The sequence below is a fragment of the Prosopis cineraria genome, unplaced genomic scaffold (genome assembly GCF_029017545.1).
Source record: "Prosopis cineraria cultivar Desert tree isolate PC_DT_omini unplaced genomic scaffold, ASM2901754v1 PC4, whole genome shotgun sequence".
Taxonomy (NCBI): Eukaryota; Viridiplantae; Streptophyta; class Magnoliopsida; order Fabales; family Fabaceae; genus Prosopis; species Prosopis cineraria.
Window position 1 is genome coordinate 1,686,195 of NW_026555335.1, and position 16,292 is coordinate 1,702,486.

The 16,292-nt window shown below is 38.2% G+C and overlaps 2 protein-coding genes, 1 long non-coding RNA gene and 2 pseudogenes across 3 annotated transcripts; 2 read left to right on the forward strand and 3 right to left on the reverse strand.

Moving 5' to 3' along the window:
• The first annotated feature begins 173 nt into the window (after positions 1 to 173).
• LOC129309815 (ras-related protein RABA5e-like) lies at positions 174 to 3,956 on the forward strand (annotated as a pseudogene).
• A 922-nt stretch (positions 3,957 to 4,878) lies between these two features.
• Positions 4,879 to 7,128, reverse strand: LOC129309154 (pirin-like protein). The gene is made up of 7 exons (XM_054950556.1): positions 6,766 to 7,128; positions 6,568 to 6,617; positions 6,377 to 6,415; positions 6,224 to 6,252; positions 6,052 to 6,114; positions 5,824 to 5,927; positions 4,879 to 5,696 (listed from the first exon to the last, which is right to left on the reverse strand). Exons 1-7 carry the CDS (start codon positions 6,978 to 6,980, stop codon positions 5,210 to 5,212), a joined length of 987 nt encoding a protein of 328 aa, XP_054806531.1. The 5' UTR covers positions 6,981 to 7,128; the 3' UTR covers positions 4,879 to 5,209.
• Positions 7,129 to 8,476: 1,348 nt separating this feature from the next.
• Positions 8,477 to 10,761, reverse strand: LOC129309422 (pirin-like protein). Its single transcript, XM_054951001.1, has 7 exons — positions 10,505 to 10,761; positions 10,323 to 10,369; positions 10,194 to 10,232; positions 10,054 to 10,082; positions 9,882 to 9,944; positions 9,681 to 9,784; positions 8,477 to 9,200 (listed from the first exon to the last, which is right to left on the reverse strand). Exons 1-7 carry the CDS (start codon positions 10,729 to 10,731, stop codon positions 8,699 to 8,701), a joined length of 1,011 nt encoding a protein of 336 aa, XP_054806976.1. The 5' UTR covers positions 10,732 to 10,761; the 3' UTR covers positions 8,477 to 8,698.
• Positions 10,762 to 12,400: 1,639 nt separating this feature from the next.
• Positions 12,401 to 13,393, forward strand: LOC129308085 (uncharacterized). The gene is made up of 2 exons (XR_008592534.1): positions 12,401 to 12,597; positions 12,719 to 13,393. It is a non-coding gene; the product is annotated as an uncharacterized LOC129308085 (long non-coding RNA).
• Positions 13,394 to 13,985: 592 nt separating this feature from the next.
• LOC129308083 (pirin-like protein) lies at positions 13,986 to 16,116 on the reverse strand (annotated as a pseudogene).
• Positions 16,117 to 16,292: the final 176 nt, after the last annotated feature.

Here is a 16,292-nt window from a genome sequence, read left to right on the forward strand (position 1 = left end):
AAATATGGGGATGGGCGAGGGGGGGGTGGGGGGAACCAAAATCTATGATGATCCACAATCCATGCGCATATACTGACCCTGCCAGCTTGGCTCATCATCACTCTGTATGCACGAAATCCAAAGTCACAAACTCTCTGGCGTCTCAAGATTGAGTGACTGTATCATTGATGACCATGTCTTCGGACGACGAGTGTGGGTGAAGAGTATCTCTTCAAAATCGTCATCATCGGTGACTCCGCTGTTGGCAAATCCAACTTGCTCTCCCGGTATGCTCGCAATGAATTCAATCCTCACTCCAAGGCCACCATAGGCGTCGAGTTCAGACACAGAGCTTAGAATCGATGGCAAGGAAGTCAAGGCTCAGATTTGGGATACCGCTGGCCAGGAGCGATTCCGAGCCGTCACCTCTGCTTACTACAGAGGCGCTGTTTGGTGCTCTCATTGTCTACGACATAACCCGGAGAACCACATTCGAGAGTGTCGGTCGCTGGCTTGATGAGCTCAAAAGTAGTATTGTAAGATGCAATGCCTGATGATTTGACCTGTGGGCCTTATCTGCTTGTTATTTCCCAGTTGATTGAATGACTGTTCTAATAATAGATCTGAGCTTTATGATGAGTTTTAGTTGACTTCATTCAGAAGAAAGCCAGCACTGAAACTGTTTGAGAAGGAAACAGGATAAAGGGAAAGGAAAAAAAGCTCTTTGCTTCTAAATTCAGGAACCCATCCTGTCAAACATTTTCTTGATAACATTAACACTCGGCAGCAGCATCAATTTTCTTAGATACGTTGCAAAATGGCCTGTAAAGTAGGGGCTGCAAATTTTCCTCTACAGATAATTGGATGTAGTTCTAATCGTAATCTTACACACAACTGAATTCTAAAATTTTGAACTTACACAGAAGATTCGGTGGGGCACTACTTAAAAGTTAAAACTGTGGGCAAAGGGTTAATATGTTAAGGGACTGTGAATAGATGGAGCTAATCTCGAGATGATGCCATTGGTCAATTTCCGATTCCATATTGACATTGTATTCTATTCTGGTATATGATTGGATTGGATCTCTTGACACTTTGGTTGAAAAATTCTTTCTCTGTCTTTGTCTTTGTCTGCTTTACGATACCGGTTACCAACTATCACTGCTTGCGATTGTTTCTCTTTTCTCTAACTATTCTATACAATTAGGACAAAAATTCAATTCATGTACTGCAACTACCTTCGATTAGGCGAGGCATATATAAATAAGAAGCAGCCTGTAGATTCTTCTCTGGTTTATGGGGGCTGCATTGTAGTTAAAGCATCACCTTTACTTTTATAGTTTATCAAGTGTATTTTATCTTAATACAAAAATATCACCTGCAGCATGTAGGAAGGTTCTGCTAAAATGGTAGGACCACCAGTAAAGTGCCTTCCATTAGAAGGTTTTCACAAAGGTGCAAAATGCAAATTAACGGGATTGAGTATTTTTAAGATCGGGTTGTGGACATTTATATTCCATGACATCTCACAGCAGAGGCATCCTTTAAAATTTTTTAACCCTAGTTCAAGTAAAAAGTTTTGGCATAATCCTAGAAGCAAGTTAACAAATACAAAGAGGGTATTCCTGTATTTGCTATATCATCCCGAAATGGTGACAAAGTTGCTAAGTTCCGGCATTTTGTACCTCTACTGTATGTAAAGTCCTCAGTCAAGACCACATATAAGCATAGTTAATGGCAGATGTGTGCTGGATACTTATGAAGAATAGTTAATCTTTCCACTTGAGCTTTATCTCTATGGTAGCCTGCCTTTCCACAAAAGTTGAGGGAGCAGTTTGGGCCCCCAGTTCCCCAGCTAGCAATATTTTGCCACCTAATGAACCCAAAAAAAGAGAAAAAGATGAAGGAGAACAACAACAGTTAACCTTGAACTATTTTTCTCTAGCTGTCAACATTTTAAGCCTTTGGTTCACTAACTTCATATTTCTTTGTTTGTTCTTTTGCTGTTGCGAGGTCTTTATTTTTCCAAGTTTGTCTGCTATTTCCTTACATTTATTGTTAAATGTCAACGTGTTTGTGGACTTTGTGATCCTTTAAGGTGGGACCGTTTGTAAGTTAATGAATGCTTAGAAGTTTCATCTGAAAGAGGAAGAAAAAACTAACGCCTAGAAGTAAATTGATCTGATGTACTGCTTTGGTAAAACATGTTGATTTTGCGCTCTATTATTAAAATTTAGATTTGGCTTGTTAATTTTTTGAATCCTTTTCGTCTTGCATTTAGTTATTTTTGGTTGGAGCTTTTCTTTTGGTTGCATTTAGATTTTTACCCTCTAGTACTCTGCATGTTGTCTTGCTTCTGTCATTATCCTGGTATGTGCTCTCATTTTTAGTTGATGACTCCATCATTACACTTAATTTTTCTTGCGATAAAAAATCACAAGTATATGGTTTTCACTTGCACCTATTGTTCTAGCGATCATGCTGAATAAAGTTATGGCATATATTTTGTATGCATGTCTAGAGTAATCATCTTGACATGCTAACTGTGGTGCAATGTTTTTTGTGATTAAAAAAAGTTTTCAACTGATAATTTGTCATCAAGAATGCAATGAATTGTCAAGGAAAAATCTCCTGTCCCTTTCTCCATCCATTTTCTTCTTCTGAATAGAAGTTTCATGTATCCTGCATTTTGTGGAATTCTCATAGTTTAAGCTTACCACGACTATTATGCAGCGCATTGTGATACATCTGTGGCCATGATGCTTGTGGGCAACAAATGTGATTTGGTGGATATCCGGAACGTGAGTGTTGAGGAAGGCAAAAGCCTTGCTGAATCAGAAGGTTTATTCTTCATGGAAACATCAGCATTAGACTCGACAAATGTTGACACAGCTTTTGAGATGGTCATTCGTGAGATATACAACAATGTCAGCAGGAAGGTCCTCAATTCCGATACCTACAAGGCAGAGTTGTCAGTCAACAGGGTGAGCCTTGTTAACGATGGGACCAACGCATCAAAGCAATCCCGAGGCTATTTCTCTTGCTGCTCAAGATGACCTTCATCCTTACTTATATACAACTTGGTTTTGTTAATTCAATTTGGCGGTTTGTTGGTTGGTTGATCAAATGGGTTGGCTTGTTCCTTAATGGACATGATATAAGTTGAAAGGTTCTTTGGTTAAAAAAAAAAAAAAAACAAGATATGATACAGAAATGAAATTGTTATCTTCAGCTGTAAGCTTGCAGTAGCAATTTTCAACAAATAAAAGGGACAGTTATTTTTTTAATATGTCTAGAGAAAATTTCAAGTGATATCTACTGTCTACTCAGCAAAATTTTGGTTTCACTAAAGAAGAGCCTTCTGAGGTCTAAAAGAAAATATTTTTTTCCCGCCCTCCCTTCGAAGTTCTTTTAAATTTTGTTTTTTTCTCTCCCCGTAGAATAGTAATTTCTGGGAGTTCAAACGAGGTCGAAGCTGGAAAGTATCCAGATCCAAATTTGCAGGGCTTCAGGGATGTGCCACATAGCAGTAGACCGACCATCTCATTTTCAAGAAAGGCTTTAAAGGTTATGAGAAATTGCCAAATCCACTACCCTAGTGTTGCCAAACCAGTTCAGCCGCAAGAATTATTAGCGCATAGAAATGTTTCATACCCCGTGAAGGGCCATAATCTTGCCCACAGTTTTTCTCCCAGATATTTGTGTTGAAATTTAGCTCCATCCATTTAGCTCTACTTCTTTATACACAATTCATTGAACTATCTAACTGCTTTCATACTAGAGAGCATTATTCTTTCTTTGTTCTCTATGGTTGTCTTGGAGGACTGTAACAGTGTAACTTTTCCAACGTATTATATACTTTTGGATCCTTTACAGCGGTGATGTATTCCTATAGCCTATGGGAGGGGGAGGGAGAGTAATACAAAAAAATGGAAATCTATGAGGTTTGTTTCATTTATTTCTATATATGCAGAAAATTATTTCATGTAAAGGCTAAATTTAAATATGCATCGAAAGTCACAAACTCTAATTTTAAAGACATCGAATCAAGCCGAATTTCAGATGTTGGTTTGCTGATGCATCGAAGAAAATTGGCGTTTCTTTTATTTTTATTTGTTTGCCTCTTCTTGTAAGATTGTTGACGTTCCCCCACCCCCTCCCTGCTCATGTCATGATTATATATCAAAGATAACATTAAATCCTAAAATTTGACATAGAGTGAATGGTATTGGATGTTCAAATCAAATTCATTACACGGACAGAAAACTTCATGATCATCTGTTCATCACAAAATGAAACAAGCGTTACCTATTGATATACATACATACAGATATATAATATATATATATAATCGGAGAATCGAGTGGATCACCTACATCAATATAAATTTTAAATTTGTATTATAGTATGCCATCTATTAGTATCAACCATACAACTCATTTTTTAAATTATATACAATACATTAAAAATTTTTACTTTATATTTTAGGAATAATGTAACTTTTAGTCTTAATTTTTTTTCAATTACTGATTTAGTTTTTTAAATTTTGACTCAATAAACTTATTCCTTGCAGTTTATAAGGGTTGAGTTTTAAAAATTGTAAAGACTAATTATTTGAAGTTAAAGTTGAAAAATTGAATCAATGATTGAGAACATTTTTAAAAATTATATTTTTCCTATATTTTATAATCAAATTACAAAAATATTCATACACCCACTTATCTTTCTTTTTGTTTTTGCTAAGTGGTTCTTGCAATAAAACTCTAGGTGGAGGGTCAACTGTAGGTGAAAGACATGATTGTCAACCCAGCAAGAGCCAACCGACCCATCCCTCCCTCAGATCCACCACCAGAAAGGAAAATCTATAGAAAATGAGAAGAAGAAAAATGACCCTCAAAAGAAAGCTGAAATAGAAATCCATTTCTGTCACGAACTACCACACACAAAGATTTAAATATATCAACATATCTACTGAAAGCTGGGGCAGAGAAGGAAAGGGAGTGAGATATGAACTAAAGATAAGCTGGCCCATCATGACTCTAGTGACAGCATATGATTGCCTCAGCAGCAATTTTAATCTTCTAGAAGCTTTTTTGCAACTAAAGAATTAGCAATGAACCTTTCTTTTCAGCTCCTACTACTCTGATTGCTCCCAGAGGATGTAGATTGAAAAGGATACTATCCTATTCTTATTTTTTATTTTTCAGATATTTTCTTTTCCTTTTCCCTATTACTGTTGAGATCTCCAATATCTTCCCATCTCAAACCCGTTCTTACAATATTGATAGTCCTCTATGGTTTTTTCAATCTCAGACTGCGTGTTCATCACAAAGGGTCCATACTGAACCACCGGTTCATTTAGTGGCTGGCCAGCAATCAACACAAACCTCAGAGGCTTTGAAGATCTGTTCCACACACTCAGACCATCTCCAAGGCTCAAGACCAGCACATAGTGAGCTGCCACTGGTGAAGAACTCACAGACCCAAAAACCCCTTCCCCTTCAATCACATAAACAAAGGCGTTCCATGATTCTGGAATGTTCTGATGCCGTTCAGCTCCTGGGCTGAGAGAGAAATCGAGGAACATGGTTGGGGTTCTGGTGTAAACAGGTGAATGAACTCCCATTGCTTCTCCTGCTATAACCCTCACTTCAACCCCATGTTGTCCTGCCTCTGGTATGTCCTCTTTTGGAAGTTCTTGATAATTTGGTTCAATCCTGAAATAAAAATTCCAATCCCACTATTATTCTTGTCACACAGCTTTGAGTTAAAACAAGACCCATATCAGTTCAGGTGTTCAAGTTTTGGTAATTTCGCAGTCAATGGATCAGAATCATTAATTACATCTTATCCTTGGAAGATAAATTGATCCATAGCTGCAATCCCTTGTGGGTTCCTTCTCCTCCGGGCATTTCAGAGTGAATTATTCCTCGGCCTGCGGTCATCCACTGCACATAAATTACAAAAGGAAATACGCAGTGAAGACAACCTGGCTCATCATTCTTGCTGATATATAAATTTTCCGGGGAAGGAAAAATGGAAAAGAAAGTATCATGCATAGACGTCCCTTACCTGAACATCACCGGTTCTAATTGTACCCTTGTGCCCAGCAAAATCTTGATGAGTTATGGCTCCCTGGAATCAGGAGGGGCAAAAGAATAGAGTCATGTAGCTGTAGTTTTCACTTCTCACCCATGCGGTTAAAAACATCAAACACGTCGTAGGAACATGTAACTAAATATACCTGCAGCATGTATGTGACAGTTTCAAAACCTGCAAGCGATGTGTGAATCAAACAAAATATTAGGAAACGTATTATATATAGGGATCTAGTAGCGGAAGAAATTGAAAACGGAGTAGAGAACAAATAGAAGGGAAATGGAATATAGTGGAAAACCTCTGTGTGGATGGTCGGGGAAGCCTCCCGGTGGAGACACTGCAAAACAAAGTCAAACAGGCCACACGGTTTTAAAATACTAATAATAATAATAATAATATCATGAACCGACAGCAACAGAACAAAATAAATAATGAAATGTGTGTCAGCCAAAGTGGGCTTGGAAGAGCCGAGTAAGGCCAGAAACGTACCAGAGAAGTGATCCATCATCAGAAAGGGATCCAAACTCTTCAACTCGCTCCTGATAACGAGATGAAATGAGAAAACTCAATCAATACCCATTTGAAGAAAAAGAGAGAAGAAGAAACCAATAAACACGGAATGCCCCCAGAAAAGGAAATCCAAGAAATGAGGTTTCAGACATAAGGAAGCTAGCGAGACACGAATACCTTCCGATGCCTCTTCTAACAACAGCACCGTCGCCTTCATGTTGAGATTTGGCCAGAACCTTCTTGAGAACCAGCCTGGGCGTTTCGAAAACGGAAGGTTGATCTGAGTGTGACATGAAGGCGGAGAGTTTGGATGAAAGTGCAGAGGCGGCACGGGACGAAAAAGAATGCGGCGGCCAATTGAACAGTGAAAAGCTGTGGCTGATGGTTCTCATAAACAGTATTTGTGGGGCGCGAGAGTAGATTGCAAGATGAGTGCTGGGCGCTGGCGAACGAAGATAGATACATGAAAAGCAATTGTAAGCATAAGGTGTTTATATATAGAGAGGGAAGGCGAGAATGTTGAGAGAGGGATGGGGGCGCAGGAAAGAGGCGTGTTAGTTGGGTCTGACATTTTGGAAGTTGGATGGATCGGAGGGGCGTGTGAGAAATTCATTTCCATGTGGGCTCCGCTTTCTATCCTTGGACCAATCATATTGATGATGTCAAGCTCCTGTCATCATGATGCTGGCGCTCCTTTCCACCCTTTTGAGAATCCGTATTTTCCACTTCTCCGTGTGTGCCACGCGTTCCAAGGACGCCTCAAGAATGACACAATTTGTTTCGTTCACATTTGGAACAGCAAACAAGGACTTCATAACATTTTGGGGGCAAAACCTCGTTAATAATTACCTCAGTGCGTATTGGTTAAAATTAAATTGATTTTATAAATAGACTCGGAAACAATAATAATTGCTACATGCTATCACGTTCATGTTCATGGGCTTTCTAATCACCTCAAAAGAATTAAAAAAATTAGCAAATTTAGCCAGTGATATCGAATTTGTCCATGATTTGTATGTTGTTTTTTTAGGATACAAGGGACTTCCCCTGATCAAAAGGCAGTAATTATCTTTCAGAATCAATTAATTATAATGAAGAAGGAAGGGATGAGTTTGGCAAATGGCAATGGCGTTGGATGTTTTACTTCACCTTTGATGACTGAAGGATTGGCATTAAAAAGAGGGTATGGAGTTGAGATCCAGATATGATGCAACTCTATAGCTGGCCGTGGATGGCAGAGTGGGGATTCTTTGCACAACATTTATTTTTCTGCGGAGGCAAGTCAGGGAAGTGAAGCTTTGTGATATTCCATCCTCTGTTGTTCCTGTGTTACGCACGGATGCTGATGCCAGTTTGTCTGCTGTCCGTAATTCACATGGATTCGTTTAGAAGGCCGTGGGCTCATGCTGCTGCATTTGTTTGCTTTTTTTTTTTTTTGCTTTTCTTTTCATTTTATTTTCTATACGCTGTATCTTTAGGGTGTTTTTTTTATTTTTTAAAATTCTTTCTCAATTATTCAGTGCAATATTTTGTTATAATAAAAAGGGCCGTTTTCGGCCGAAAACATATAGTGCTCTCTGGCCATGGCACTAAGGCCTACTTAAATTGGGCTTGTAAAAACTGGCCGGCCCAAGATGTTTTAGACTCCATTGGCCTGATTCCCCTCGTAAAGATTTTGTGTTTAGCCCTCTCGGATCAGGATCGATGGTATTTATTAATGTTAATTAATTATTACGAATCTTAGTTGCAGGAAAGCTGTCAAACAAGTCCTTTCATCTGGCGTCAGGTACATGGATTGGAATCTTAAACCGAACCTATTAGGAGGATTGATGTCCAAAAAAAAATTGAAGGACAGGTAAAATTCCACATGAATCAAACATAAATCAAATTTAAGAAACACAAAATCTTGGAATTTTTATGTAAATTAGCATTACTTACTAGTCAACATTAATTATCAAATTGCAACTATTAATATTGAGTAATTATGCTTAGCACTTCATCCTAATGATTGGGTCTCATTGAATAAAGCATAATAAGACATAAATTAATCACTTTATTCAAAGTATGATAAATGCATGAATAATACTCTTCTCATGATTCAGATTATTTCTCATACTCGCGTCCACGCATCACTGAGACCTCCAATGCTTGCCATTCTCAAACCATTCCTGCAATAATGGAAGTCCTCCATGGCCTTCTCAATCTCAGAATGAGTGTTCATCACAAAAGGGCCATGCTGAGCCACTGGCTCCTTTAGTGGTTCCCCAGCTATGAGCAGAAACCTCAGAGCCTCAGAAGACTTGTTCCACACACTCACACCATCTCCAGGCCCCAAGAACACCACATTGTGCTGACCAATCGGTGATGAGCTCGGAGATCCAAACACTCCTTCTCCGTCAAGCACGTACGCGAAGGAATTCCAAGACTCTGGAATGTTCTGGTGCACCTGGGCTTGAGGGCTGACCTTGAAATCAAGAAACATGGCTGGAGTTCTTGTGTGTACCGCTGATTGAACCCCTAGTGCTTCGCCTGCTATCACTTTTACTTCAAACCCATCTTTCTCTGCTTTTGGAATGTTCTCGCTTAGCAGATCTTGATACTTTGGTTCAATCCTGCAGTGCAATTTCAATCCCCATTTTTAGGTCCCACAAGTCTTTTCAGCTTAATTTACTCCTACGTCCTGCCTAGCAATAGCATGCATGGTCACTTCAAATAAAAGATCTTTGTTTGCATTTGTGTCGCATGTTGGACACTCATACTTGATATGACACATATATTTAAGGTTCAAGTTCAGACTTAGCTCAACTTGAAACTCTCGGAATTTTGATCCGGCCTTGTTTCTAACTTCAGAATCACAATCAATTTAGTTTGTGAAGTATGGGTTTAGACACTGCAGGCATCTCTTAAAACTGAACTCAATTTTTGCCTGAACCCAATCTTCAGACTTGAAGTCTTCAATATGAAACAAAGCCAGGTCTAGATAATTCAAGAGACTGGACTGTCATAGATGCTCAACAGTCATCAAAAGGTGATTGGAACTCAGAAGTGCTATCTTAATACATGAAAAAGCAACCGAGCAAAAGTGTTTTTACATTTTGTCCTTCTTGGGAAGATTGATCCATAGCTGCACTCCTGTATGAGTACCCACTCCTGCAGGCATCTCAGAGTGAATGATCCCTCTGCCTGCAGACATCCACTGCACCAAAAAAGGAGGGAAAAAAAAATTGAGTTGTTTTGATTCTGCTGAAACTGGATAAAAGACAAGGTATAAATGATCTGTTAATGCTACTCACTTGGACATCACCAGCTCTTATTGTTCCTTTATTTCCAGCGAAATCTTGATGAACTATCGCTCCCTAATATTCACCCACATCAACAAAGAATTAATGAATCTCAAACTGTCCACTTCTTTCTCCCTCACAAATAAACAATCAAACAGGCCATGAGCTTCAAAAATGTGTATACCTCTAGCATATAGGTGACTGTCTCAAACCCTGAAAATCATGAGCAGATCAAGATGTCAAGAAATAGACCCTACAACTACAAGGTATCCAAATCCAGCAGTGACCACTAAAAGGTGGTGCTCTATCTGCACAAGTCAGTACCTCTATGCGGATGATCAGTGAATCCTCCAGGGTGAGTCACTGCAAGTTCAAACCAGTCAAGGGCTTAAAATTCTGAGACTAGTAGCTAATTAGTGAACTAGTAAGATTGCGCGTCACAATCAGGAGTACCTGAAAAGTGATCCAGATTCAGAAAAGGATCCAAACCCTTGAACTCACTTCAGCACCCAAATGGAAATGACAGAAACCATGAGTCCCCACATGGAGAGAAAAACAAGGAAAAAGAATGAGCCAGAAGGAAAAATAACATAAAAAAAAAAAAATCAGATAGACATAACAGTCTAAAACTATACCTTGCAATATTCCTGTTAACCATTAGACGACTTCCTCCATTCACATTTCTGGCAAACACCACCTTGAGTACCGATCTGGGTTTGCTAAAAGCAGGCGATTCATCTGACCGAGACATGGTATTTCTAACAAAAGAGAGAGCTTCCCTGCTATTGATGTTTCTATGGGCAGAAGTAGAATAGATAGAATGACTCCAATTGAACCCCAAAAAGTTCCTTATGGCTCTCATAAGCTGAACTTAGGGGTACCTTTGATCCCTTAGCTTTGCAAATATATATATTTATATATCCTGGAGGGGGATGATTTTCAAAGTGTTATGACGCATTAAAGTTGAAAATCGAAGGCCCGCTTTGGACCAAGCACACGATAGATCGTTCTTGTATCATTAAAAATAATAATAAAACGATAATAGATCATCCCTGTCGTCACAGTGTGGGAGTTCTCTGTCACAAAGTCAAAAGTTGAATCCATAATCTTCTTATCCCAGCGAGAAATAATCAGGCAATGTGTGATCTATCCCCTAGTGTAAAGCATAAGTGACATGGAGTTCATGAATAATATAGCAAGTGGGATTGTTAACTTTATACCTCTCTCTCACACATATCGGTCCGTATATAGTGACCAAAAAGAAATGCAGAGTTGTTTGAGAAGGTTCTTCTTTGTAAAGCACGAATATACTGTACTAGGATATACAACTGTTTCTGAAGTTTCGATGATGAATTATGATTTAAATATTGTAAATTTACGGGAAGTTTTTTTAAAAAAAGAGTTTTTTTTATATTTTATAAAAAAAATAATAAAACGAGTGAAACTTTACATAAATTAATCAACGACCGATCTCAATTTCATCGCATTTAAGTCCCAGAAAGGTTGGATTCATTCAATGGACAATATTAATTATATAACATTAAACGTTTTTCTTATCTTAAAACCGAAGCAAATATTCCAATTTGAAAATTTTTCTCTGATAAAAAACAGACTTCCAATGGTTTTAATAAGTTTTATGCTTTCTTCAGAAGGAATATAATTCGCAAAAACAATTGATCTTGACGATAAACTTGTGAAAAAGATTGAGAGTCAATAGTCAAAGTAATACAACATACGATCCAATATTTTATTCAGCATTCTCCCCCCCCCCCCCATCAACCCCAACCCCAAATAATCAGGATTTACTTCGTGTTTGAATAATTATTTGATATCTGGAAACAGAATGAATAGAACACTCATGGGCACTTTTTTTGTTTTGTTTGGCTTTAATTAAAAATTGCTGATTCTAGATCCCCATGATCGCGGGGATGGATTGAAGTTTTATATAATTTGACTAACATTATTTTTTGGAATGGGTTTAAAAATAAAAAACATTTTTTAAGAGGGTGAATATTAAAAAATATAAGATATTTTTAATTTTTTAAAATATAATCATTGTCTTTTTTTAAACCTATCCCTCTTAAATAAGTTACTTTATATTTATTTTAAGATAAAATATCATATTAAATAAAAAATAAAATTAATTTAAAGATAAATAACTGTTTTATTAAAAAATAAGATTATATACTCCTCTTTTTTAAATAATTTGAAGATTATTATGTAATTTTGCATTTGGCCCCATCACCATTGTTTCTAGATCCGCCCCTGTTACGTTAGATGGATGTATTTATTTATTACCTACCTTAGCGGGAGCACGCAAAAGAAATGGTGTCCATACTTTGAGAACGGTGTTAATTACGGCTGTAAACAAAGAGCTTCTAGATACATTGCCTTTAACTGGTAAATAATAATAAAGAAGTTTGTAGATGCTTTTGACGGCAATTGAGTTTCATTTTTTAAATTATAAATGAACGTATAGATTACCATATTTAAACATTAATAAACAGACCCAAATCCTTTCTTCGTGTGAATTGATTATTCAGCTCGTACGTTTTGGTGAATTTTTGTTCCCTTACAAGAACTGTGACTTTTGGGGGCTTCTCCTTTTCTCTCCTAGGGTTTCCCCAAGTGTGAGTGGGTAGTCAATTCGGCCCCACAAAGGCAAGCTCTGTCGGGTTCTTCCCTTCCTTCATCATTGGAGGGTTTGCCGAGCAATTGCATTGTGATCGTAAGTCCTATTTTTTTCTAAGTCACACTAGCAATGAGTGGGGGTTCGTGGTGGTTGAGTGAGTTGTGTATACGTGGTTTTGATGGTGCGTTTTCTTTGATGCAAATCATGGGTGGAGCAGATTGTTTATTACGATAGACGATCTAAGGATGCGAGCATGGCAAGATTTCACATCGATTGTTAGAGCTATTGATCTAAAGTGGGTTCCTCCAAGATTGGGGTTGCCATTGCTATTTTGAATGTCTAAGAGTACCAAATTAATGGCAGGCTTGGGATTACAAATAGTGGAGTTGCAAGATTTGAAGACCCCACTTTACGTGATGAAATCAAGGAAAAGGGTGAAATGGATGATGAATTTGGTTGCTGGATCGGTGATGGCTCTTCAACGAAGAATTGAAGGCCTGTTGATTGAGACACTAGCGTTTGAAGCATTGCTGATCGATCATCCTTAGAGGCTGAGAGCAGGGTTTCTGACTATGGTAAATCTTTTTTGGGTTTCATCTCTCATTTCTGCGTTGGTGGTGTGGGTGATTTGCCATGGGTACCTCTTGGCTTAGTGACATTGAAGAAAATATTGTGTTGATGATGCTTAGGTCCAACTCTGATGTAAATATTTTCCTTGCCTTCATTTTTTTTGAAACTTTTGCGCGTCTATTCTAGGAAAGTATTATTAATTTAGATGAAAATTTTGATTCATTCTATGATGTGAGTTTTAATTTGGTTTTCTGGAGGAGGGAATTTACTTGCTTGGTGTGGTTATTGAATTTGATTTGGTATCTTTAACTGTTCTCTTAAATGGGGGCATTGCTGATAATCTAGTTTAAAGACATCTGACTAGTATTTGTGTTAGTCCTCTCAGTATTCTTCGTGGCAAAATTAAGGACAATATGAGGTGGGTTCCCCTTGAAAATAAGTGGTTTCAATTTTGACCCTATCGAAAGTTTTTTGAGGGCTATGGAGGAATGTGTTTCTTTTCTACTAGGGCAAGATGTGTTCCATGCTATATTTTGTTCAGAAGGGATTTGCTTTGCTTCGGTGGATTCTTCTAATTTTGGCGAAGCTCTTGGTTCTAATTGTTATGGGTGGATTTCGAGACTTCAAATTATAACTGTCTTTTTGGTATGCTCAGGCTGTTTTAGGGAACTCAAAAGAGTGGGGGTTGCAACTCTTTCTTCCTTGGCAAATATCCTAGTTGATTTCATGTTTAACCCTGGGAAATCTATTTGTTTTTATTCCTTTGGACCTTTGTTTTTGCTTTGGTTATTTTGTTTGTTCTTTTCTTGCTTTGTGCTGTGTGTTTTGCGAATGATGGTGGTTCGCTGTTTTTTGACTCGGTTTCCTGATATGTTATAGTTTTTCCCTTTTGGCCGAAAAAGAACTGTTGCTATTGAAGTGTAAAGAGAGATTGGAATCAGATAAAACTTTATCCAAAAATAATCAGATAATGTTGATGTCATGATCGAGAATTAGCGCATAGCCTAGACGATACTAGCAGCAGAAACGAAGTTGATGGGAAGAAGAGGCGATTGCAGAAGTCAAGGATGAGATTTCCATGATTTAGCCTTCTCAAACCCATTCTTACGCTCACGATAATCCTCCACCGCCTCCTCTATCTCCCTTTCCCTGTTCATCACAAACGGTCCCCTCTGCACCACTTCTTCCTTCACCGGCTCTCCGCCTACCACCACCACCCTCAGCCCCTTCTCCCCCGACTTGTTCCACACACTCACCCCGTCCCCTCCTCCTAGCACCGCCACCTGTTCCCCTGTGATTTTCGGCGATGACTCATCTCCCACCACGCCTTCTCCTTCGATCACGTACACCAAGTAGTTCCACCATGATTCCGGAGTTTTCATATGCACCTCTGCACCGGCCTTCACTATGATGTCGAGCAACATGATCGGAGTCTTGCTGTACACTGGTGCTTTAACCCCAAATGCTTCTCCTGCCAAAACCCTAATTTCTGATCCGTCTCTCTCCACCGTGGTATCTCCTCACTCCCGACCTCTCGGGACCAGGGTTCGCTCCTGAGATTTAAAGAATTAGCATGATTGATGATGACTGATGAGCGTACAATTGATGCAGAGTTCAAGAGGAACATACATTTTATGTTTGGAAGATAAATTGATCCAGAGTTGAAGTCCTGTGTGGGTTCCTTCATCTGCTGGCATTTCCGAGTGAACTATTCCTCTTCCTGCCCTCACCCACTGCATCCACGTTTTCGTAACTCATTTCATTCTTTCATGCAAATTTCACTCATTTAATTTTGACTCAATTAATTTATTTATTGACTAAATGACAAAAGTGCGATTCATGATTAATTATTTATAAGCACGTACCTGAACGTCACCGGTTTTTAAGGTGCCCTCGTGGCCTCCAAAATCTTGATAGCTTATGCCTCCCTATTAATTAGCCCCCACATGATGGTTTCAGTTAATCATGCTCTCAATAAAATTCCCTCCCTTACCAAAAGAGGAAAAAAAAAAAAAGTAGATATACCTGCAGCATGTAGGTGATAGTTTCAAAACCTGAAATCAAATTATGAACAAAATTTAATTAATTACCACCTGTGTGTGTAATAGAGATGGTCAATCTAATGAATAATTGTGAAAGAGGCATTCTTATATAATTTGTAGGGTGTTAATTAATTAGATTACCTCTGTGGGGGTGATCAGGAAATCCCCCAGGTGGAGTCACTGCTCGAAACAATCATCAACACACATACATAAACCCAATAAAAATGAAATGATGAGATATGTCATAACCAAATTGGCATTACGTATATACCTAAGAAGTGAATCAGCATAATAAATGGGTCCACACAGTCCAACTCTCTTTTGAGGATCCAAAGTGAACCAAAAAAGAAAAGAAATCGATCAAAATAGAAGGAGAAGGTGATCAAGGTTGAAGAAGCTAGGGAGAAAGAAAGTTGTGTTGCACCTTCCAAAGCCTCTGAGGAAAGCTCCATTGGAGTGCTGGAGAGGTTCGGCTAAAACCTTCTTCACAACCAATCTGGGTGATCCTAACATTGTGCTTCTCAATCGAGATCTTGATATGTGAACGCCACTCAGATTGCAACTATATATACAGTGGCCAATGATAACGGTGTGAAAGGGGGAACATCAGAACATGGATATAGTTTTATGGGAAGGATAAAATTAGAGTCCGAAATGGGATGCAGTAATATTCATTTCCTAGACATGGACAAAAACAAATCATATCAATTGAATAATGTCAGGCCACTGAACCGTCCTTCTTGAATATAATCTTCAATGCACACCCAAATTGATTCCCTTTGACCAATTTTGCAGGCCTCTTCATTATTATTTTTTGGATTCTCACCTCCCATACTTCTATCCCTATTTCCATCATCTCACTCACAAAAGCACGAGAGAAACATTACTAATAAATACTATTTTCTTCCTTGAAAATTAATAAGCTGCTGTCGTGGGTGATTCCATTTAATGTCAAAAGAACTGAATAGCTTTGAAGAAAATGGAAGATGTTCAATGTCTTTTATACTTTCCCCCGTAACAACAACAATAATGAATAATAATGCATGTATAGAAATAGGGTGTGGAATTGTTTAATGGAGAGAGAGAATGTACATGTATTTAAATTGTTTTTTTTTTTTTTGGCCCGTGTACATGTACTTAAGCATAAACTAATTATTTATTAATTTGACTTGATTTTTT